Consider the following 25920-nt stretch of genomic DNA (forward strand, 5'->3'; position numbering starts at 1 on the left):
AAAAAAAAAAAAAAGACCCTGGGATTGAGCCCCGCATTGGGCTCTCTGCTCAGCAGGGAGCCTGCTTCCCTCTCTCTGCCTGCCTCTCTGCCTACTTGTGATCTCTGTCAAATAAATAAATAAAAATCTTTAAAAAAAAAAATAAAAAATAAAAAATTTAAGCAGATTTTAAAAATCTGCTACTTTAAAAATGTGCCGGCTTTTCAGGAAGACAGACAAAAAGAAAACCACCTTTCTCAAAGAAACTAGATCTTAGAATCATTTTTAGTAATAATCCATATTTACATGAATTCTTAAGCAAATAAGACTAGTTTGATAATTTTAGCTTATATACAGATACATTTCTTCATTCTGATTATAATATAGAATTTAATAAAAGTACATATTTTATTTTCTGGGAGAGTTGGTTTTGTTTTCTCATGCAGAATTTAATTTATCTAAACTTCCTAAATACCTATACTGGTTTTATTAAATATACAAGTTAATATCACAACCACATAATCCTATATAGTAAAGCTATCTCTCAAAAGTGAAGGCAACATAAAAGCATTTCCAGATAAAGAAAACTGAGGAAATTTATTTTTAGCAGGCCATTCTTATAAGAAATACTGGAAGAATTTCTTCAGGATCAAAGCAAGTGACACCATTTGCAAATGCAAATGCAAATGCAAACAAAAAATAGAGACTAATATGCTAAGCAAAATAAGTCAGTCAAAGAAAGACAAACCATTTCACTCATATGTGGAATTTTAAGAAACAAAATAAATGAGCACAGGGAAAAATATAAGACAGAGAGGCAAACCGAGAAACAGACTCTAGACTATAGCTACCACAGGGAAGGTGTGTGAGGGAATGGGTTAAATAGGTAATGGGCAATAAGGAGTGCATTTGTGATAAGGATAAGGTGTTGTATGGAAATATTGAATCACTGTATCGTATACCTGAAACTAATATTACGCTGTATATTAAATAACTGAAATTTAAATGAAAACTTAAAGAATAATGGTAAAGATAATTGTGTAATTATAAAAGACAATATAAATTCATATTTTTCTCCTTTCTCTTTGACTGAAAAGCAATTGTATTAAATAATATGTATATATGACTGGACCTATAACATATAAAAATGTAATATACTTGTGATATGTTACCAATAATAATTCAAAAGTGTTGGGTGGAAACAAAGCTGTACTGGGCTAAAGAAATGACTACAGATGGTGAAGTATTAATGATAATAAATAATAATTATAATAATTAATATTATGTAATATTAATAGATGTAGTATGTACAATAATAATATGACAAAAAGGGGAGGAGAAAGGGAATAGAGCTATATAGGAGTAATGTTTCTATATATCACTGGAATTTAGCTAATACAAATATGCATCTGATAAGATATAATGTATATGGTAAGCCCTACAGCAACAACTATATAGAGAAAGTAAAAAAAATAGAGAAGCATTAATACTTCACTAGAAAATAGTCACTTGATGCAAAAGAAAGGAGTAATGAAGGAATACAAGAACCAAAAAAAAAAAACCCATGAGACATAAAAAATAAAAAATAGAAATAATTTAGTCTTTAGAGTTACATGCAATATAACCACATTAAACCCACCAATTAAGAGACAGACATTGACAGAATGGATAATTATGATCCAACTATATGCTGTATACAGGCTCACTTTAGATTAAAAGACACAACTAGGATGAAAATAAAAGGATAAAAAATGTATCACATGCAAACAGTAACTGAAAGAGAGCCAAATTGGCTATATTAATATAAAGACACATTCCACATAAACAGAAAAACTGTTCAAGATAAAAAAGGACATTATCTATTTTTCAAAACATATATGTACAAAGCAATCAATTCATTTAGAAGATATAACAATTATAAATATATACAATTAAATTCCAGAGTATGAAGGTATAGGAAGTGAACACTGACAGAACTGAAGTGAGAAATAAGTATACAATAGTATTGGAGATTTTAATATCCAGTTTTCAATAATAGAACAACCCCCCCAAAAAGAAACAACCAGGCAGTGGCAGGGTCATAAATCACAGACAGTCGCCAGTCATGCAGGGCCCGTGCCAATGCAGTACCACCCAGGAGGGTGCATGTTGGCAGCTGCCTTGGCTGCCATCGCCCCAGCAGAGGCGGGACCTCTGTGCACCTATGGTGTGAGGCTTGGGAAGGAGCACGGAGATCAATTCGTGGTGCCACCTCGAAGTTGGCTACCTTCACTTCCAGGTGCCCAGCAAGGTTCGAGTTCTCAGGCTACTACGGAAAGAGAATAGAGAAACTAGGAGCATTTTCTTTAAATTGTCCTTTGACTTCACAGAGTTACTGTGGCCTTTGGAACTAGCATGACAGATACAGAGCATCTAGCAAAATAATGGCAGCTGCTTACTTTGACCCAAACTTGAATCACACACTGAATTTGAGTACCAGTATTCACCTGGATACTGGAGCAGAATGTTCCCCTGAGGCAATGGAGCAATTGTTGAAGGTCTTTTATTATTTTGAAAACAGCAGTGAACCAGCCACTTGGGCCAGTATTATCAGGCATGGAGATGCTACTGACATCCGGGCATCTTCCAGAAGATAGCAGACAGTCACAAAGTAAAGCACATGGCCTGCTATGGATTTTGCCTCAGTCACCTGTGGTCAGAAGAGGTTCACTGGCTCCATTTGGATATGGTTGTCTCTAATGTGAGGGAGAAGTATGAACTTGCACATCCACCAGAGAAGTGGAAGTAAGATTACATACCTACTTTGGTATAACTCACACTTGATTTATTTTGCATATCCTCACACATAAGAGGATAAATGTCTTTGCTTAATTTTCATACTGATTATGACTCCTGTATAAATAAAATTGGCTGGTAATGATTAACCAGTGATATCTTCTGAATAAATAAAGAAAAACAACTAGGCAGAAATCAACATAGAAAAAGAAGACTTGAACAATACTAATTAGTGTTGAGCCAATTATCCTTAATAGACATTTACAGAACACACCATTCAACAACAGAATGTACATTCTTCTCGAGTGAATGTTGGGAACATTCTCCAGGATAGACTTTATGATAGACCATGAAACAAACCTCAAAAAATTCCAAAGTATAGAAATAATTGAGTGTAGTTCTTTGGTCACGAAAGGATGAAATTAGAAATCAATAACAGAAAAATAAATTTGGGAAGCTCATAAATATGTGGAAATCAAACAACACACTTGAGTACCCAATGAATCAAAGAAAAAATAAAAAGGGAAATCAGAATACTTTGAGATAAATGAAGATGATGACACAACATACCAAAAGTTATGAGATGCAGATAAAGCAGTGCTTAGATGGAAATTTATTGTTGTAAATGCTAATATTATTAAAAAGAAAGATTTAAAACCAGTGATTTAAACTTTCCCCTTAGAATACTAGAGAAAGAAGAACAAACTGAACATAATGCAGCCAAAAAAGAAGGAAATAATAAAGACTGGAGTGGAAATTAATGAAATCAAATACAAAGAAAACAATAAAGAAGATGAATGAAACCAAAAGCTGGTTCTTTGAAAAGATTAACAAAATTGGCAAACTTTTATTTTTTTATTTTTTTAATCTACAAGAAATTTATTTTTAATTTAATTTAATTTTTTTTCAGTGTTCCAAGATTCATTGGCAAACTTTTAGATAGATTGATCAAGAAGGAAGAGATAAAATTCAAACTACTAGAATTAGATATAAAAGTTGGGACATTACTATGATTTTAATAAAAATAAAAAGGATTATAAAAGAATACTGTGAACAATTATATGCTAATAAATTAGATAATTTACATGGAATGAACAAATTACTAGAGAGATATGAACTATAGAAATTATTCCAGAAGAGAGACAACCTAAATAGACATATGTAATAAGTGAAGAAATTGAATTAGTGAAAAAGAAATACTACCCACAAACAAAACCCCAGGTCCAAATGACTTCAGAACTGAATCATACCAAATATTTAAAGGATAGTCAGTACTTCACAAACTCTTACAAAAAACATGAAAAGAGAACAGTTCCCAAATCATTTAAAAAGGGGAGTATTGGCCTGATATCAAAACCAGACAATGACATCACAAGAAAACTAAAGATCAATAATTCTTATGAATATGAATATAAAATTTATGAACAAAATACAAACAGAATCTAGCAAACTAAAAAAGTTATACACCCTTACCAAGTGGGATTTATCTCAAGAATACAAGGCTGGCTTAACACCCCAAGATTAATTAATGTAATACATTATAAAAATAGAATAATAAATAAAAACCACATGACTATCTCCCTAGACACAGGACAAAAATATTTGACAAAATCCAAGATTACTCATGATATAAAAAAATATTCAACAAACGAGGAATGGAAGGGAAAAACTTCCTCAGTTTTTTTCCTGAAAAGCCCAGAACTAAAACACACTAATGGTGAAATATTAGATGTGTTCCTTACAAGATTACAAAAATTACAAAGATTTTTTTTTTCTCAGTACCGCTGAGCAACATTGCATCAGAGGTTTCCAGGGTGACTAGGTAAGAAAAAGAAAGGTATCCTTGGAATTGAATTGGAAAGGAAGAAGTAAAACTATATCCACAGATAATATGAACTTCTATGTAGAAAATCCTAAGGAATCCACTATTAGAATTAATAATGACTCCAGCAAAATTGGAGGACATAAGAATAAAATGTGAAAATCAATTGTCCTTTTAGACACTTGCAATGAACAATCTAAAACAAAATTAAGAATATAATCCCATTTACAATGGCACCTCCAAACTGAAAGTGAGAGGGTGGAAAAACATTTATCATGCTAATAGACATCAAAAGATATCTGGAGGGGTGCCTGGGTGGCTCAGTGGGTTAAGGCCTCTGCCTTCGGCTCAGGTCATGATCCCAGGGTCCTGGGATTGAGCCCCACATCGGGCTTTCTGCTTGGCAGGGAGCCTGCTTCCCTCACTCTCTGCCTGTGATCTCTGTCTGTCAAATTAATAAATAAAATATTTTTTTAAAAAAAGAAAGAAATCGGGAGTAGCCATACTTATACCAGACAAACTAGATTTTATTTATTTATTTATTTATTTATTTATTTATTTTTAAAGATTTTATTCATCCGTTTGACACAGAGAGAGCGAGGGAGAGAGAGAGACAGAGAGACAGAGAACAAGCACAAGGAGGGGGAACGGCAGGCAGAGGAGAAGCAGGCTCCCCATTGAGCAAGGAGCCTGATGTTGGGCTCCATCCTGGGACCCTGGGATCATGACCTGAGCCAAAGGCGGCCGCTTAACCAATTGAGCCACCTCGGTACCCCCAGACAAACTAGATTTTAAACCAAAGACTGTAATAAGAGATGAAGAAGGACACTATATCATAATAAAGGTGTCTATCCAACAAGAAGTTCTAACAATTGTAAATATTTATGCTCCCAACTTGGGAACAGCCAAATATATAAGCTAATTAATAACAAACGTAAAGAAATTCATTGATAATAATATAATAATAGAAGGTGACTTTAAGGGGCACCTGGGTGGCTCAGTGGGTTAAAGCCTTGGCCTTTGGCTCAGGTCATGATCTCAGGGTCCTGGGATCGAGCCCCACATCGGGCTCTCTGCTCAGCAGGGAGCCTGCTTCCCCCTCTCTCTCTGCCTGCCTTTCTGCCTACTTGTGATCTCTGTCTGTCAAATAAATAAATAAAATCTTTAAAATAATAAAATAAATAAAATTAATTTTTTTTAAAAAGGTGACTTTAACCCCTAACTCACATCAATGGAAAAAATCATCTAAGCAGAAGTTCCGCAAGGAAACATTGGCTTTGAATGACAGTGGGCCAGATGGACTTAACAGATATATTCAGAAAATTTCATCCTAAAGCAGAAGAATATACATTCTATTCAAGTGCATGTAGAGCATTCTCCAGAATAAATAGCTGGGTTACAAATCAGCCCTCAACCGGTACGAAAAGATTGAGATCATACCATGCATATTTTCAGATCACAATGCTATGAAACTTGAAGTCAACAACAATAAAAAAATCAGAAAGACTGCAAATACATGGAGGTTAAAGAACATCCTACTAAAGAGTGAATGGGTTAAGCAGGAAATTAAATAAGAAAATTTAAAAATACATAGGCAAACAAAAATGAAAACACAACAGTCCAGGGATGCCTGGGTGGCTCATACAGGCCTTCCTCAAGAAGCAAGAAAGGTCTCAAATACACAACCTAACCTTACACCTAAAGCAGCTGGGGAAAGAATGACAACTGATACCTAAAACCTGCAGAAAGAGACATAATTAAGATCAGAGCAGAAATTATATAGAAACTAAAAAAAAAAAAAAACACTAGAACAGATCAATGAAACTAGGAGCTGGTTCTTTGAAAGAATTAATAAGATTGATAACCCTCTTAGCCAGACTTACCCAAAAAAAAGAGGAAAAAAAACGAAATAAATAAAATCATGAATGAAAGAGGAGAAATTACAACCAACACTGCAGAAATATAAATTATTGTAAGAGAAAGTTATGAGCAGTTACATGCCAACAAATTAGGCAATCCAGAAGAAATGGATAAATTTCCAGAAGCATATAAACTAACAAAACTGAAACAGGAAGAAAGTAAAAATTTAAACAGACCCATAAAATGCAAAGAAATTCAATCAGTCATCAAAAATCTTCCAACAAACAAGATTCCAGGGCCAGATGGCTCCCAGGGGAGATCTACCAACAGTAAAAATAATAATAATAATAATACTGATTCTTCCAAAACTGTTTCAAAAAAATAGAAAAGGAAGGAAAACTTCCAAACTCATTCCATGAGGCCAGCATCACCTTCATCCCAAAACCAAAGACTCCACTAAGAGGAGAGTTAAAGACCAATATCCCTAATAAACATGGATGCAAAAATTCACAAGATACTTAGCTAATCAAACCCAATGGTACATTAAAAGGACAATTCACCATGATCAAGTGGTATTTATTCCTGGGCTTCAGGGGTGGTTCAATATCTGCCAAAAAATCAACATAATACACCACATTAATCAAAGAAAGGATAAAAACAATATGATCATCTCAATAGATGCAGAAAAAGCATTTGAAAAAGTACGGCATCCTTTCTTGATAAAAAAAAAACCCTCAAGTAGGGATAGAAAGAACATACCTTAACATCATAAATGCCATATATGAAAAACCTACAGCTAATATCATCCTCAATGAGGAAAAACTGAGAGCTTTTCCCTTAAGGTCAGGAATACGACAGGGATATCCACTCTCACCACTGCTGTTCAACATAGTCCTGGAAGTCCTAGCCTCAGCAATCAGACAACAAAAAGACATAAAAAGACATCCAAAAGGGGAAAGAAAAAGTCAAATTTCACTCTTCACAGAAGACATGATACTCTATGTAGAAAACCTGAAAGACTCCACCAAAAAAAATTGCTAGAACTGATTCATGAATTCATCAAAATGACACGATATAAAATCAATGTACAGAAATATGCTGCATTTCTATACACCAATAATGAAGCAGCAGAAATAAATCAAGGAATTGATCCCATTTACAACTGCACTAAAAATCATAAGAAACCCAGGAATAAACCCAACCAAAGAGGTAAAAGATTTGTATGCTGAAAACTATAGAACACTTACGAAAGAAATAGAAGAAGACACAAAGAAATGGAAAAAATTCTATGCTCATGGATTGGGGAAAAAAATGTTAAAATGTCTATACTACCCAAAACAAGCTACACATTCAATGCAATCCATGTTGAAAAAGAAAAGCAAAATGGAAGGCTTCACAATCCCAGACTTCAAGCTGCGTTAGAAAGCTGTACTCATCATGACAGTATGGTACTGACACAAAAACAGACACATAGATCAATGGAACAGAATAGAACACCCAGAAATGGACACCCAAATCTATAGTCAACTAATCGTTCATGGAGCAGGAAAGAATATCCAATGGAAAAAATGACAGTCTCTTCAACAAATTGTTGTGGAGAAACTGGACAGCAATATGCAGAAGAGTGAAACCAGAACACTTTCTTACACCATACACAAAAATAACTTCAAAATGGATGAAAGACCTATTCATGAGACAGGAAACCATCAAAATCCTAGAGAAGAAAACAGGCAGTAACCTCTTTGACCTTGGCCACAGCAACTTCTTACTTGATACATCTCCAGAAGCAAGGGAAATGAAAACAAAAATGAACTATTGAGAATTCGTCAAGATAAAAATCTTCTGCACAGTGAAGGAAAGAATCAACAGAACTAAAAGGCAACTGATGGAAAGGGAGAAGATATTTATAAATGACATACCTGATAAAGTGCTAGTATCCAAAATCTATAAAGAACTTCTCAAACTCAACACCCAAAAAACCCCAAATAATCCAGTTAATAAATGAGCAAAAGACATGAACAGACACTTTTCCAAAGAAGACATCCAGATGGCTAACAGACACATGTAAAGATGCCCACCATCATTCATCATTGAGGAAATACAAATCAAAACCACAATGAGATACTACCTCACATCTGTTAGAATGGCTAAAATTAACTGCTGGTGGGAATGTGAACTGGTGCAGCCACTTTGGAAAACAGTATGGAGGTTCCTCAAGAAGTTAAAAATAGAACTACCTTAGGACACAGCAATTGCACTATGTATATTTATCCAAAGGATACAAAAATACTGATTTGAAGGGGTACATGTACCCCAATGTTTATAACAGCATGATCAACAATAGCTTAATTATGGAAAGAGCCCAAATGTCCATCAACCAATGAATGGATAACAAAGAAGTGTTACACACACACACACACACAAACACACAGAAATATTACTCAGCCATTAAAAAGAATGAAATCTTGCTCTTTGCAACAAGGTGGATGGAACTAGAGCGTTTTATGGTATGTGAAATGTCAGTCAGAGAAAGACAATACCATATGATTTCACTCAAATCAGATGAACATAGGGGAAGGAAAGAAAATTAAAATAAGATAAAAACAGAGAGGGAGGCAAACCATAAGAAACTCTTAACTATTGAGAACAAACTGAGGGTTGCTGGAGTGGGGGTGGGTGGGGGGATGTGCTAAATGGACGATGGGCATTAAGGAGGGCACTTGTTGAGATGAGCCCTGGGTGTTATATGTAAGTGATGAATTAATAAATTCTACTCCTGAAACCAATCTTACACTATATGTTAGCTAACTTGAATTTAAATTAAAAAATAAGAAAACAAAAAACTAAAAGTAAGACCAAAAAAAGGGGAAAAAAACAAAATAAAAAGAAGGGTACACTAAACCAAAAACTAACGGACAGAAAGACATAACAAATATTGTATCCGAAATAAACAAATTTAAGAAAGAAATGAACAAAATAGTGACTATAAATCTTTCTTGACAAGAATTCCAACATGAATTACCATATGACCCAGCAATACCAGTCCTAGATATATGCCAGAAAAAATTTTTTGAAAACAGGTGTTCAACAAGAATATGTAAACAGATTTTCTTAGCAGCACTATTCCCAATAGCCAGCAGATAGAAATGATCCAAATGTCCATCAGCTGCTACATAGATAAGGAAAATGTGGCATATCTATACAATGTAAGGAGGAATGAAGTGCAAATATATGCTATAACATGGGTGAATATTGAAAACATTATGTTAAGCAAAAGAAACCACAGACAATAGGTCATGAATCACATGACTTCATTTATATGAAATATCAAGAATATGAAACTCTGTAAAGACAGAATGCAGATTAGTGGTTGCCAGAGGTTGTGGGGAGGGAGAACTGGGGATTGATTATTTAATATACACAGTTTTCTCCTGGGTTGTGAAAATTTTCTGAAACCAGATAGAGGTGATGGTTAGAAAACACAGTAAATGTACGAACTGCCACTGAGTCAATGCACTTTCAAATGGTCAAAATGTTGAATTTTATGTTAGGTAAATTTACCTCAATTTAAAAAGAAATATGATTTAGATAGTGTGACAGAGGGAATTCAAAACTGCTCCCAAACCCCACCACAAAGAAGATTACATGCCCCTGGTTATTCAATCAAATGCTAATTAAGGTACTTTTGTGATTCAATTTTGTACATGGAATTGAAGTCCCAAATGAATTGACCTTAAAATGTTGATATTATCTGGGTGGATTTGACTTACTCACACCTGCCATTCAAAAGTAGACAATTTTCTCCAGCTGGTTGCAGAAGTAGCAGTTAGAGAAATTCTAAGTATGCAAGGGATTTAAAGTAAGTGTAGTTTTTTTCCTGCTGGGAATTCGGGGACCATGTGATTAAATATGAGAAGAACCTCTAGTTGCTAAGAGCTGTTCCTGGGTATATACTAGTAAGAAAACTGGGATCCCAGTCTTAAATTCCCAAGGAACTGTATTCTGTCAGTATCAACAATGTGCTTGAAAGCAGATTTTTTCCTCTAGGTTTGCCACTAGATGAGGACACAGCAAGCCAACACCTTGATTTTAGCCTTGTGATTGTCTGAGAAGAGAACCTAGCCATGCCGTGCCTGATTTCTGACCTCTAGAAACTAAGATAGTAAATTTTGTTGTATATGCCTCTAAGTTTGTGGTAATTTGTTAACAGCAATAGGAAACTAATAAACGTTTTACTGTTTTTACTGACATGGAAATATTTCCAAATATACTGTTAAGTTGAAAAAACTTAAGTCCCAGAAGAGTATATATGGTTCAATTACAATATGTGCATATATATATATATATGATGTGTTATTTTTAATAACATTTTAATAAAGAAAACAGCTTTCCTAATGTGTCTAAGATTAGAAAAGCCATTTGAATCATCTTTATTTCTACTATAAAAGGGAGATTTATCTTAAACCATTCTTACTAATATTATCAAGAAAAACTGAGATTTAGTAACATTTCAGTACAAAGCTTTGTTTAACAAAGCTTACTAAGCCTAAAAAGGGATGTGTTATATCAGCGGATAGAATTTTTAAAACAATAACTTTCCCACCAATTACTGTGTGACTCATGCTATATTATAATATTTCAAATATTTCAAAACATTTTAAATAACAATAGAAGAAATAATCTTATGACCGTGAAATTTTTGCGACTTTTAGCATTAGAAAAAATTTGTATTCATTTTTTTAAAAAACAGTTGAGTGGTGAACAAAAGGTTCTTTTTCAGAGTAAATGGGAAAAATGTAGTGACTCTAAAACTTCATTCTTCTTCAAACTTTCATCTTTCTGTTAAGCATAACTCTGTACCAACCTTAAAGGAGAAACTCACATTTATGATGTAATTCTTCCCAGATTGAATAAAGTTTTTCTTTACATAAGTATATGCATAGAAAATTATTTCCAATAATATACATCAAACTGTATTGTTTAGTTTTTGGAAAACAATTATTAAATTTTAAAAATATGTTTTTAGGGGCACCTGGGTGGCTCATTGGTTAAAGCCTCTGCCTTCGGCTCAGGTCATGATCCCAGGGTCCTGGGATTGAGCCCCACATCAGCTCTCTGCTCAGCGGGGAGCCTGCTTCCCTTCCTCTCTCTCTGCCTGCCTCTCTGCCTGCCTGTGATCTCTGTCTTTCAAATAAATAAATAAAATCTTAAACAAATATATGTTTTTAGAAAGAACAGACAAAACGGAAGAAATGGAAATTACAGATCAATGAGGGAGTGTGTGCCAATTTCAGGGTTTAGCAAAATTGTTTGCTTTTATGTAAAAGTTGGAGAAATATATTCAGTTTGAAACTTTTCCCATCAACCTAAAATCTTGTTAAGTGTTACTCTTGCCAGAAGCTAAATAATATCCTAAATATTAAAGAACAATTTTTTTATACTCAGATTGTACTTTATTTTGAACCGTACACAGAAAGAAAGCTCTACTGTGTCTTTGGAACAAATGTTAAGGAACAATTTTAAGTATTACTTCATCCTTGCTTGAGCTAAGAAAGTATTCCTATACATATATGCATACAAAATAAACTTTCTGAAAAATATATGGCAAACTTTCTACATTACATATAACCATATTACTGTATTTTTTAAAAAGCACAATCATTAAGGAAAATAAAGATATTTAAGAATAGACATTGAACTATGCTAAGAATTAAATAAAATAAAACAGCAAATTAAAGAAATAATTTTAAAAACTCATTAAAGGGTTCCCAAACTTTCCTGATCTTATAAATTATCTGGGGTACTTCATAAAATACAAACTGTCATGGCATATTCCAGATGTACTAAATTAAAACCTCCAGAAGACAAACCTTTGTATCCAGATATCATCTAAGACACCTCCCAAGAAAGGGTAGATTTGGAAAATCCTGGTAGATCAGGATTAACAAAAAAAATTTTAAAACCTGAAAATGATAAACAGAATAAATATAAAATTTTGGTGTTCAAGTGAAGGAAGTGCAAAGGAGCCATGCACAAGGATATTTCCTGAATCTGTGCTTGTAACAGAAAAAAAGGGAAAAAATCTAAATGTGCATCAATAGGAAAACAAAAAATGAACAAGACATACAATGGAATACTGTACTGCTGTTAAAAAAACCTACATCTACCTATTCGACATAGATGAATCTCAAAAACATCATTTGTAACAAAAGCAAGTTATGTGCTTGTATATGTACGCATATATATGTATTTACATGTGTATACACACATTTAAAATACATTAAAATGTCGTATCTGTCTGTATGTATATAAATATGTATTTATATATATTTTCAAACTATATATAGTGTAAAAGCATGGATGAATGCTTCATTCTCTCAAACTTGTTTTGCATGATTCAATATTTCCTAAATTAATATGATTGATTACAACCTGTGTTGGTGAAGGAGTGAACAGATAATATTTTTGAGGGCAATCTGCATGTATACATTATTGAAACAAGGCCAAACACTGTAAATATATTGAAATAATGCCAATATGAATAAACTGGAAGTTTGTGAAATAAATTAAGATGATTTGAACACTCTTGAAACATCAAAAACAGGTAAAGTGCTTTAATTGTTACTAACCTGAAAAAATAGTATACTATTACATTAAAATAGAAGTATAAATTAACTGTATGAATGTAATAGTGAATAGAGAACATTTAGTAAGATCATATACTAAAATATGTATCTTAATGTTACAAGTTTATATATATTTCAAATTTTATATAAGAAACCTCCAAAGTCAAAGAAAAACTAATTTTTAAGAAAATTTTATATGCAATTAATCAAACTAAAGAATTTTACATGATCATTTAGTCTTCAACTGACTCAAATGATTCAGAAAAAAAAATAATGTGTCCTACATGGAGAGAAAATAATAAAGCAAATGTAGTAAAACGTTAACAAGTAGGGAATACAGTGAAGGCCTTGTGGGGCTTTGAAATTATTTCATTATAATGTTCTTTAAAAAAAAACACATAATAATGGAAGGTTTTTTTAAATTTAGTTTTGGTTCTTTTTGTCTATGACATGATTCCCAAACCTACCTTATTTTAAGAATTGTGGGGCACCTGGGTGGCTCAGTCAGTTGAGCATCTGATTTCAGCTCAGGTGGTCTCGGGGTCATAGAATTGACCCCCACTTCAGGCTCCACACTCAGTGGGCAATCTGCCTGGGATTCTCTTTCTCTCTATCCCTTTGCCCCTCCCCCAACCCCTGCATGCTTGCAATCTCTCTATCTCACTCTGAGATGAATAAATAAATCTTTAAAAAAAAGAATTGTGTGTGGAACTTAAATACAGGGTCCCAGAGCTGGCTTCAATTTATTGAAAAAGAATCTTCAGGGTAAAGTCTAGGAATCATAATCTCAGTATCTGTTAGGACGTAGCAGGTTTAGAAAACATTACCTAATGGTAATTTTTTTTTTTTTTACTTGAGTATACTTGACACACAATGTTACTTTAATTTCAGGTGTGGAATATAATGATCCACCTTCTCTATATGTTATGCTATGCTCACCACAAGTCAAATAAAATAAATGAATAACATAACATAATACAAAATTATTAAAAAAAGAAAACAAAAATCAAATAAAATTTTAAAAATACAATAAACCAGATAATACTCAGTGTTGGTATACTCATGAGAAAAAAAGGAATGCTCATATGTTATAGACGCCAAATTGAGACAATATTTTTCAAGGCTGATTTCCATGACAATTAAAAGCATCCATAGTCATTTCAATGACAGTCCTAGGAATTTAATTTAATACATATTAGTATTTAAAAAACTATGTACAAAGAAGCTCAGTCAACATTGTTTGTCATAGAGAAAATTACAAATAGCCCAAGTACATATAAATATTGGAATGTATGTGTGTGTATTATCTTTATTTTAAAGGAAAATATTTGGACGATTTAGAGTAAAATGTGAGTAGTATATTTCTTGAGGCAGGAATAAAGCTGATATATTGTATATATGTGTATATATACTCACCGTTTCACCTCATGGAAAGACCTCAAGAGACCCTTTAAAAGAGGAACCATCAGCTTAAGTTTATAATTTAAAGTCCTTAATAGGAGGTGCTGTTGAAGGGTCTATATTAACAGGGTGATTCCACCCGCAGGAGAAGGAGGTTGTCAAGATTTTACAACTCGAAATCCTATTTTTTAACTGAAAATAATTGTATTGTCTAATTATAACAACCAAAAATGGAATGCATGCTAATGGGAAACAAAAATAATCACCCTTTCCCAAAAAAAAAAAAAAAAAAAACCAGAAAGGGAAATAAAGTAAAAGTTTTTTGTTTTTTTTGTTTGTTTGTTTGTTGTTTAATGTCACTTTCTATGTGTTTTCCAGAATTCCTTTCCTCGCTGTTAACGGGTAATTCTGGGTTTTACTTGCTGGGGAGTGGAGGGGAGAGAAGTGGGCATTTAATGGTTTAGAAGATAACGAAGTAATTATTTAAAGGCTCCAGCAGATATCAGGGGAAAGGCAAATATACACTACAAAATATTTGACCCATTTGGTCTTAAAGATTGCTAAACAGGAAAAAAATAGGGATGGGTTGTAGTGGCGAGAAGGCAGGGATGAAGAAAAAGATGGCCCCGCCTACGCTCCCGCCCCCACCCTCTTGCCGCAATGCAGGTGGGAACCATAATTGGGTATCTGAGCTCACAGTGACGTAGCCCTTACGAGACCTAGAGCTGACGCGTGGATCCGTGTCTCCTCCTAGTTGCAGTCTGGTAGTCGTTTGTGGCTGTGAGCTGTCTCGCTATTGCCTTGAAGGCAGGCGAGCCTGTAGCCCAGGGAAGAAGGAGGAAGTCGTAGAAGCTGACCCTGATCCGCGGCAGGTTAGTGGGCGCTGACTGGATGGCAGAGGGTTAAAACCAGAGCGGGTTCAAGACTGGATTCTCTCTACCCCTTACCCAGTACCCATTTATATGGTTCAAGAAATGGAGGGCTTGGTGGGAGGAGATCCAGAGGGGCCAAGGGTTGGGAATGCGTATCAGTTAGGATGTCCTAGGAGTGGAGATGTGCTGGGCGATCCGGCATCCGGAAGGGAAGGGTCCGAGAAGGGGACAGCGAGGAGACAGCCTGATTCTTCCAGGACGACGGGAGAGGGTCGCGGACTCCGCCGCGGGTCTAGGCCTCGGTTCTGGAATCTGTTCTCCACCGTCCGTCCATTTTGGAGCCGGAAATGGTGGGGGGCGGCAAACTGTGGCAGGGGTGGCGGGGGCGGGAGGGGAGCGGGGCGGAGATGATGGTTGCTGCAGAGGATAGGGACAGAGATTAGGTTCGGGAAACACTTTCCTTCTGCGGAGGACGCATCGAGCGGAAGCTTTTTGACTGAGATACAGTCGGGGAGCAAGAAACTGTTTCTGACCGCTGCAGGTCAGTGTGAGCGTAGGCGTCGCTTGCAGACCCTGGGGTAAGCAAGACAAAGCGCTGAGACTTCAGCGGGTCCAGGTTTGCAATGCCCACACTACCTCTTCGCCCTTCGTCCATTTTGGTGCATAAAATGGTGCAGTAAAAGGAGGGTGAATTCCAGAAAGTCTAGTGGGTCCCAACCACACTGAATTTCTTAATAAATAAACCACGTCACCATCTGGCAAGGTGTTTTGACTCCCCCGCCCAGCAAGTTGTTCATTTGCATTCGAGAAATGGTAATTAGGTGACGGGAAGGATGAGACGGGGTTAAGGGGCTAAAGAAGAGGTGAAACTGGTTTGATTTTTTTTATTACAATGCCTGTTTCTGGAGAGCTGTGTTAGTACATCAAAGGGCAGGAAATGAAGCCGTGATAGAGGAGAGAGGAGAAAGAGAAGGTGGCAACATTTGATTAATGGAGGCCTGAATCAACAACAAACTTGGTGCCTGCCGCTGATACTGGTCTTTTAATCAAATGATCAGTCCTGGTCATTGTCGCATTTCTGTCTGCAGGTCTTTAGGTCGGTTGGTGCAGCAGATTTCAAAGCTAAGAGAGGAAGACTGCTTCTGATCCCTGCAGGTAGGGGGCTGCTTGGGAACCTCTGGTGTAGGGTTATCAGGGGTTAAGACGGAATCTGGAGGACTCACTGCCCTTCCTGTCCGAGTTAAGTGCAGGAGGTTCGAGGAGTGGCCTAAGGAAAAATTTATGGGGAAAATGGTGGACTTTGGAGGAGGGCTGGGTGTGGGGCGTCCCCTAGAGGGCGCAAGAAGTCGCTCAAATGGGAAAACCTTTTCTGATAGAGCTCTGAATCCTGTTGTTACAAAGCATTCCATCCTTCTTCTTGCTTTTTATCTCCTAGGAAGAATAAGCAGGAAAAAAATCTCAAAATGGAAAATATCCCCCAGGAAAGCAAAGGAGACGAGCAGGCTCTGGTGCAGAATGAAAACGAAGCTCACCCTTTGGGAGGTGGTGAAGACCAGGAGCCTGGAGGAAATATTAGAGCGGGTTGGGCCCCACCTGCCCATGATGTTAGAGAGGATATGCCCAATAGGCTTGTCAATAACCTTGACATGATAGATGGAGATGCAGATGATATGGAACGGTTCATGGAGGAGATGAGAGAGCTAAGGAGGAAAATTAGGGAGCTTCAGTTGAGGTACAGTTTACGTATTCTTATAGGTGATCCCCCTCACCATGACCATCATGATGAGTTTTGTCTTATGCCTTGAATGCTGAGGTTAATAATAATAAACCCCCTGCTTCCCAAAGTTGCATTTTCTTGATGTACCTTTTGCTGTGACCATGTGGTGTTCTGTCATTTTTCTGATTGAAAATTTCATTTTGACTTTGGAAGTTTTTCTGTCAGCAGGGGAGTTTCATCAACTTGCATGGAAAGATGTTTATTACATACTGTGAAGGTAATAAAGCAGTTTAAAAAGCAGTCTATAAGTATACTATCTCATTTAAAAGCATGCATATTATATATATGTATCAGAATGTTTTTTTTTCTTATTTTCTTTAATTTTTCTTGATTGCCTGCTTTTTCTCATTTTTCCAAAATGAATACATATGTATTATATGTGTCAGAAAAGAAGTAAGAGGACAAAAACTTGCCAGTTGGCTTATAAAGGGAATGGAGAAAAAAATACTTGAGACATAATTTAAAGACACATAAATATTATATTAACTCTTATAATAAGATCTCTTATTTAGAAGCACAAACCTCGTCATTATTACAAATACTTTTCTTTACAGTCAGCCTATTAATCTATAAATGAAGATAACAGATGCACCCTTCAGGTGCTCTTCATATTTAGAGAAGGGCCCATGAAGTAAGTCTACCATCAAGTCTAATTGAATGCCAAGTGGGTGACACCTTTAAAAAAGAAAGATTTTATTCTTTTATTTGAGAAAGCATGTGCACAAGTGTGGGTGGGGGGTGGGGGTGGAGAGGCAGAGGGACAAGCAGACTCCTCGCTGAGTGGAGAGCCAAATACAGGGCTCCATCCCAGGACCTCCAGATCATAACCTGAGCTGAAGTCAGATGCCCCTGTGTAACACCTTTCTTATACCTATGCCACTGGTCCCCACCACTGCTGATGTGCTGGAGTCTTAAAAGTGACAAAGACCTACTGATTTCTCTTGAACATTCAGTGGTCTGAATTCCCGTTTTGCCCTTTCAGAAATGTGAAGAATGCCCTTTCCTTCTTTGCAGTTATACTTAATCCAGGTGGGTACTTCCTTAGTGCTGCTTAGGAACCCAAATAGTCCTTTATGGTTTTTCTCGGACTTTCTTCCTTATCCCTTCCCCTAGATAAATCTGAGTGACACTCATTATAGTGTGTTCAAAATTGGACTACCCTTTCCATCCTCTGATGAATATGGCCGATTTCCTTGACTCTCCATTTTCTGTGCAGACACTACTACAGGTTTCATTCTGCACATAGGTGTGGGGTGGCTTTATGTCCATAACATCCTAACCCTAGAATCCCCAGTAGTCTACTCATACTCGCCTACATGCATCCAAAGGAGTTTTCCTCTGCTTTGATTTTGGCTGTGCTCAACAAACCTAAAATCACAGAGCAATGGGAAACTGGCTGAGACTGGAGACCTAGTAGGTGGACCCTTGTTTTAGAGTATTTTCCATCACCCAGTAATCAGTGGTCCCTAAGTAGACTGTGCCTTTCATAGTAAATATATTGCCCAATTTGTCCTGGTACCCTTGGTTTATAGCGTAGAGACTGGTAAGTTGCAGGGTACAACAGTTAAGGATAGGTGAGTCAAGAGTCCTGCAATCCGGGCTCAGGTTTGCCTCTGATCATTTATGGGCAAGTAATTTTTTTTCCCTACAGATTGTAGCTTGCAATTGAAAAAGGAACACAACAGAGAAAGCATTATGCAACAATTTCAACACATGGACTTACTGTAATGTTACATAAGTCAGTCTTTATCAACATGTGCTATAAAGACCAACTGCATCATAATCACCTGAAGAACTGGCTAAAAATTCAGACAACTAGGTTTAACTCCACACCCACTAAATCCTGCAAGTTCATCAGACATCTCTGGACTTAGATAAAGTGAAGACCCCCAGCTTTAGTTCAGGTTTGGGCACTCCCCTCCTCATGTACATATGACAGTACTTTTTAAGTGCCTTTGCCGCTTCCTGATGGCGCACGGGAGAAGAATGAGGCACAAAGGAGTCACAAAGGAGTCAGCCGCAAGAGAGAGGAAGCAGGGGTCGACAGTAGAAAAGACTCACCCTGAACAACTCCTCAGTCCCGTATTTATTAGATATTAGTAATCAACAAAGGAGCCAAAGAAGGCTATACATTAATCATATGCTTTGTAGATAAACAAGAAGGAATAGGAGTTATACATTGATTATAAGTCTTATAGACAAGCAAGAAAAAAAGCAGGATATGTCTGGTCAAGCAATATAAAATTCATAGTTGAGCAAGCACATTCAAAGGGATCATCAGATTAGCCACAGGTGGTCTCTAGAGTAGGGGAGATAACAGAAAAAGTGAAGCAGGCAGCATTCCGCCCTGAGCCAGCCAGGCATCCCCAGCTGCTCGGATTTAAGGAAGTATTATCATCCTCTCCCCAAGAGGCCTGTTGCCAGTACATGTTTTTCTCAAGGCTATATCTAAGCATGCTTGGTAACTAGTGTAATTTCTCATGGGTTATATTTTAAGTAATACCTTGTTCTGAGGAACACTTACAACCTTAATTAGCCCATGTATATCAGGCTTTATGTTTCCACTAGACTGTGCCTTTTTTTTTAAGATTTTATTTATTTATTTGACAGACAGAGATCACAAGTCGGCAGAGAGGCAGGCAGAGAGAGAGGAGGAAGCAGGCTCCCCGCTGAGCAGAGAGACCGATGCGGGGCTCCATCCCAGGACACTGGGATCATGACCTGAGCTGAAGGCAGAGGTTTTAACCCACTGAGCCACCCAGGTGCCCCGACTGTGCCCTTTTTAAAGAGACAACTGTCTTTCTCAACCCTGGCACCAGGTTTGAATTACCTGAGATTTTGAAGTGGAACTCAGGATCCACTCCCAATCAGTTGAATCAGACTCACTGGAAATGAGACCAAGGGATCATTACATTGTAAAAACTCACAGTGATTCTGATGTACATGTAGAATTTAGAACAACTGAGTATAATTTGTGACATAAGTATCTCTGGTTTATTTCTCTGCACTACCCCTGATTGACTATGTGACCCTTAACAATTCATTTCACTTATCTAGCATATAGATCTTGTGAAATACATATCAAAGAGGAAGAATTATACCCCAAAATCAATACATGAGATCTTTTTAAAATAGTATATGTGAGGGCACCTGGGTGTCTGTTGGTTAAGCCTCTGCCTTCGGCTCAGGTCATGATCTCAGGGTCCTGGGATGGAGCCCTGCATCAAGTCCTGCATCAGGATCCCTGCTCAGCAGGGAGTCTGCTTCTCCTTCTGCTCCTCCCTCTATGTGCACTCTCTCTCTGTCTCAGATAAATAAATAAAATATTTAAAAAATAATATATGTGAGTGTTTCTTCAAGTTTGCTAGTGTATCAAATGCTTTAGGATCACATGTGGAGCTTCTTTAAAATACAGAATCCTGGCCTGTTACCCAAGACTACTCTTTAGTAATGGTGCCTAGGTAACTGCAATGTTAACAAACTCCCAGGTGATTCTGTTGCACACTAGAGTTTGAGAATTACCTGTGCATACATTTGTATCTCAACTATATTAAGGACAAACCAATAAAATAACTAAAAGAGAATATAGATATATGTTAGTCTATATTCAGGGAAAAGACAATAGAGGAGAAGGCCTATCTGAGCATTAGAAAAATAAAAGATGAAACCATAAAGGGAAAAATTGATATTTACTATGTAAAAAATATTAAACCTTATGCAAAATATAGCACTACTGTAAATAAAAATTAAAGAGGAGGGTTCACATGTCTTAAGATGATTTCCTCAACTGAAGACTATGTAATGCTTTTCTCTCATTCCAATGTAGGATATAAACAATAAATTGTTACAGAACCTGGTCTGGGTCCTGATGGAAGAACCAAGTGGCACTCGGAAACTTTGGAGGATCACACGTTTATTTAACACCTGCGGGCTCAGAGGAGAATGATCTCCAAAGGTCTGAGTCCCGACCACAGACAAAGAGGATAATTTATATGCTTCTATTTTCCCATACTTGGTACTTCTGGCATGCTCAGGAAGCAGGGCAGAAAGAAGAACCCGGAAGAGCCCCGGGGCAGGAGCTAGGACTCTTTTGCTGACTCAGTTGGCCATCTTAGAACACAGATTTTTCCCTTATCAAAATGAATAAAAATTTCATTCCTCTTGCCAATTTAAAACCTTGGTTGTGAGAGTCCATCCTAGCCATTTTGAATTGATCCCATTACTAGGGAGTGTTTATCTGCTTGTTTCAGGGGAAAGGTGGAAAGTTGAAAATAAGAATAAATACTCATTTGTAGCAGTTTCCTGTAGCTGCTGTAAACAAACAAACAAAACTACCACAATCAAATTTATTCTCTCACAGGTCTGGAGGTGTGGCAGGTGTCACAGGTGTGGGCAGGGTAATGCTCCCACGGGAGGCTCTTCAGAAGAATCCATTCATTGCAGTGCAACTGTTATCAAGGCTACAATAAGCAAAATAGTGTAGTATTGACATAATGACAGACATAGAGGACAATGAGATCAAAAACACATCTCAAAAATAAACCCACACATGCATAGTCAAAAGATTGTCAACAAGGGTGCCAAGAACATTCAATGGGGAAAGGATATACTTTTCAACAAGTGGTGGTGGGAACACTACATATTCATATACAAAAGAATAAGGCTGGACCCTTAACTTCACCATATACAAATATTATCTCAAAATGAGTGAAAAACATAAACCTAGGAGCTAAAACCTTAACTCTTAGATGAAAGCATGGTAAAAGCTTTATGATCATGGATTTCTCCCTTTTGAAAGGAGAATATATATTGCATGCCTATCCACCATCATATCTGGAAGCACTTAAATTCTTTAGTTTCACAGGCTCACAGCTAAAGAGGATTTTTGCCTCAGGATGAATCATATTTCTAGTCTCACCAAGACTTAATTTAGATAGATGAGACTTTGGAGTTGATGCTGGAATAGATTAAGATTTGGGAGGCTGTTGGACAAATGTATTTTATATTTTGTATATGAGAAGGATGAGTATTGGGGGGCCAGAGGGTGGATTATTAGGTACTGAATTGTGTCCCCTCCAAATTCATAGGTTGAGGCTTTAACCCCCATTGTGACTGTATGTGGAGATAGGGTCTTTAAGGAGTTATATAAGGTTAAATAAAGTCTTAAGTGTGGGCCCCCAATCAAATAAGTATTCTCCTGAGAAAAGGAAGAGACACCAAGAGGATTTGCTCAAAAGAAAAGGGCCATATGAAGATGTAGCAAGAAGGTAGCCATCTGCAAACCAAGAAAAGAGGCCTCAAGAGAAACCAAACCTGCTGACAACTTGATCTTGGAATTTTAACCTCCAGAACTATGAGAAATTAATTTCTGTTAAGTCACCCAATCTGTGGTATTTCGTATGGTAGAATCAGAAGACCAAGACAGGATATAACACAAATTGGTGACCAGAGACTGGGTAGATAGAGTAAATGAGGGAAACTACTTAGTGAGTAAGCAGTTTTATTTTGGGGTGATAGAAATGTTTTGGAACTAATTAGAAGTGGTGGCTACACAACATTGTGAATGCACTAAATACTACTAAATTGTTCACTTTGAAATGGTTCATGTTTCTAATTTTTATTGTAGAAAAATATACATAATGCCATATCTATATTTTAATCATTGTTAAGTGTACAATTGAGTAGCATTAAGTACATTCACATTGTTGTGGAATAATCACTGCTATCCATTTCCAGCAATTTTTCATCATTTCAAACTGAAACTCTATACCCATTAAACAAAAACTTCTCATTCTCCATCTCCCACTGCCCCGGTAACCATTATTCTACTTTATGTCTGTATAAATTTGACTCTTGTAGGACTCTTATGTAAGTGGAATAATACAGAATTTGTCTTTTTGTGTCTGGCTTATTTAACTTAACATAATATTTTCAAGGTTCACCTGTATTATAGTGTGTAACAGAATTTTATTCCTTCTTAAGGCTGAATCATATTTTATTGAATGTATATATTGCATATTATTTGTCCATTTATTTCCCAAGCAACACTTGGGTTGCTTCTCCCTTATGACTATTGTGACTAATGTTGCTATGAGCATGGGAGTGCAAATATCTATTTAAGCGTCTCAATTATTTTGGGTATATACCCAGAAATGAATTGCTGGAACATATGATAATGATATGTTTTGTTTTGTTTTGTTTTGTTTTGAGTAAACAGCATGTTGGTGCAGCTGCACCAGTTTACATTCCTATCAGCAGAGTACAAGTGTTCCAATTTTCCCCACGTCCTCACTAACACATTGTTTTCTGAGTTTTTTTTTTATAATAGCCATCTTAATGGGTGTGAAGTCATATCTCACAGTTGTTTGGATTAGCATTTCTCTAATAGCGATGCTGAGCATCTTTTTATATGCTTTGGCCATTTGCTTATCTTCTATGAAGAGATGTCTTTTCAAGTTCTTGGCCCATTTTTTAGTTGGGTTCTTTTTGTTGCTGAGTTGTAGGAGACCTTTATATAGTCTCCTTAAATAGACATATGATTTGTAAATATTTTCCCCAATCCTGTAGATTTTTAGCTCTCTTGATAGTGTTCTCTGATGCACAAAATGGTATTTTGATGAATTCCAATTGTATTAGTTTGGGTTACTGTAACAAAATGCATTAGACTTGGTGCATTAAACAACAAACATTTTATTCCTGCCATTCTGGAGGCTGAGATATCTAAGATCAAGGGTTCTGGAAAATTCAGTGTCCGCTGAGGTCCCTCTTCCTGGTTTGCAGATGCCCACCTTCTTGCTGATCCTTTCATATTGGAAAAAGAGAGAACTCTAGTCTCTTCCTCTTTTTATAAGGACAGTGGTCCCATTTAAAGTTTTCACCCTTATGGCCTCTTTTAAATCTAATTATATCCCAAAGATCTCATATCCAAATACCATCACATTGGGGATTAGGGCTTCAAAAATATAAATTTCAGGAGGACACAAACATTCAGACCATAGTAGTCCAAACTTGGCCCCCAGTATTCATGTCCTTTTCACATGCATAATACATTCATTCCATCCCAACAGCCTTAGAAGCTTTAACTCATTTCACAGAAACTCTAAAGTCAAAGGTCCAAAATCTCTTCTAAATATTATCTAAATGAGATATCGGTGAGATTCTAGGTATAATTCATCCTGAACCAAAATTACTTTCCAGCTACAAACCTATGAAACCAAATAAGTTATGTACTTCCAAAATATAATAGTGGGGCAGGTATAAGGTAGACATTTCCATTCAAAAGGGAGAAACAAGAAAGAAGAAAGGGGTGATGGGTCCCAAGCTAGTCAAAAACCTAGCAAGACAAATCCCATTAGATCTTAAGGCATGAGAATAATCTTTGGTTCAGTGTTCTGCCCTTCAGGCCCTCTGAAGTGGCAACATCATTCCAGTAGCTCCTAGAGTTGCTGTCTCTGCTATAGCTCTGTGGTAACCCTTCCTACATATCAGCTGTCTTCAGGGTCCCTACCCACATATTAGCTCTGATAGGTGAGGAACAAATCCCCAGTAGTCTGCAGGTGGGAGCTGTGTTCCTTGGTTCTGGACCACCCATGGCTTCGGTTAGAGACTATCTGACCTATCAACACTGAAGATGGTGATCTTGATAATCTCTGAATTATATTCATGGCCATTCTTTACTTTTCTTGAATAGCGCAAGTTCATAGCAGAATAGGTTTATTAACCTGTTCTGAAAAATCAAAGAAATTGAAAAGCCTCCTTCATTCTACATCTTTGTCATCTTCAGTTCAGATTGGCAGTGTTTCTGCTGGAGTGGCTGATTAAGATTGTGGTTCACACCCATACAAATCTCCTTATCAAATTATTATTCCACCGTACTCTTAGAACTTCCTTTCTTAAATTTTTGCAATTTTGGTGGGCCAAGGATTTTCCAAATCCTTAAGCTCTGGTTCCTTTTAGCTTAAAAATTCCTTCTTCAATCACTTCTTTCTTTTTACATTGTATGATAAGCAGTCAGGAGGAACCAAGATGATCCTCCCACAGTTTTCCTAGAAATATCCTCAGCTAAAAATGCATTTTTGTTGCTTGCAAGTACTACCTTCTACAAAACACTCAAATATGAATACAATTCAGCCAAGTTATCAGCCACCTAATAACAAGGGTAGCCTTTTCTCCATTGTGCAATAATATGTTCCACATTCTGAGACCTCACAGAATGGTGTTTACCATCCATATCACTACCAACATTCTATACATGATTATGTATTACTCTCTAAGAAGATGAAAACTTTATTTCCAGCACTCTTCTTTCCTTTCTGAGCCCTTACCACAATTGAGTTTAACAATTCTTTCAGGGCAACAATGGCTTTTTCTAGCATGCTTCAATATGTGAATTTTGGTGGGACACAAACATTCAGTCCGTAGCACTGATTTACTTATTTTCTTTTTGTTGCCTATGCTTTGAGTATCATATTCAAGAAATCATTGTCATATCCAATGACATGAAGTTTTTTCCACCTTTTTCTTCCAGAATTTTCAGTTTTAGTTCTTAGGTTGAAATCTTTGATCTATTTGAGTTAAATTTTTGTAAGTGGTGTAAGGTAGGTGCCCAACTTCTTTCTTTTGCATGTGGATATCCAGTTTTCTGGATATCCACACTATTTATTGAAAATATAGTATTTTCCCCATTGAACAGAAAATAATGGGAATGAGAAATTCACTTGAGCTGGTTGAAGAAGGAATCATTAAACTTAAAAATAGGTAAATAAAGATTTCAAGTCTGAAAAATGAAACAAAAATTAATGAGAGTAT

At 36.4% G+C, this 25920-nt stretch overlaps 1 protein-coding gene across 3 annotated transcripts; it reads left to right on the plus strand.

The window, feature by feature from the left end:
* Positions 1-15154: 15154 nt before the first annotated feature.
* BEX5 (brain expressed X-linked 5) lies at positions 15155-17408 on the plus strand. 3 transcript variants are annotated; one of them, XM_032881706.1, is made up of 3 exons: positions 15155-15335; positions 16424-16490; positions 16771-17408. In XM_032881706.1, the coding sequence occupies exon 3, from the start codon at positions 16799-16801 to the stop codon at positions 17138-17140; it is 342 nt and encodes a 113-aa protein (XP_032737597.1). In that variant the 5' UTR covers positions 15155-15335; positions 16424-16490; positions 16771-16798; the 3' UTR covers positions 17141-17408. The 3 variants fall into 3 exon arrangements, with proteins under 3 accessions (XP_032737597.1, XP_032737598.1, XP_032737600.1); XM_032881707.1 differs by lacking the exon at positions 15155-15335 and adding an exon at positions 15745-15876; XM_032881709.1 differs by lacking the exon at positions 15155-15335 and adding an exon at positions 15890-15913.
* Positions 17409-25920: the final 8512 nt, after the last annotated feature.

The sequence above is a fragment of the Lontra canadensis genome, unplaced genomic scaffold (assembly GCF_010015895.1).
Source record: "Lontra canadensis isolate GAN:19392208 unplaced genomic scaffold, GSC_riverotter_1.0 scaffold77, whole genome shotgun sequence".
Taxonomy (NCBI): Eukaryota; Metazoa; Chordata; class Mammalia; order Carnivora; family Mustelidae; genus Lontra; species Lontra canadensis.

Coding starts and splice junctions, on each gene's coding strand:
- BEX5 (XM_032881706.1), top strand. CDS start 16,799: ATGGAAAATATCCCCCAGGAAAGCAAAGGAGACGAGCAGGCTCTGGTG.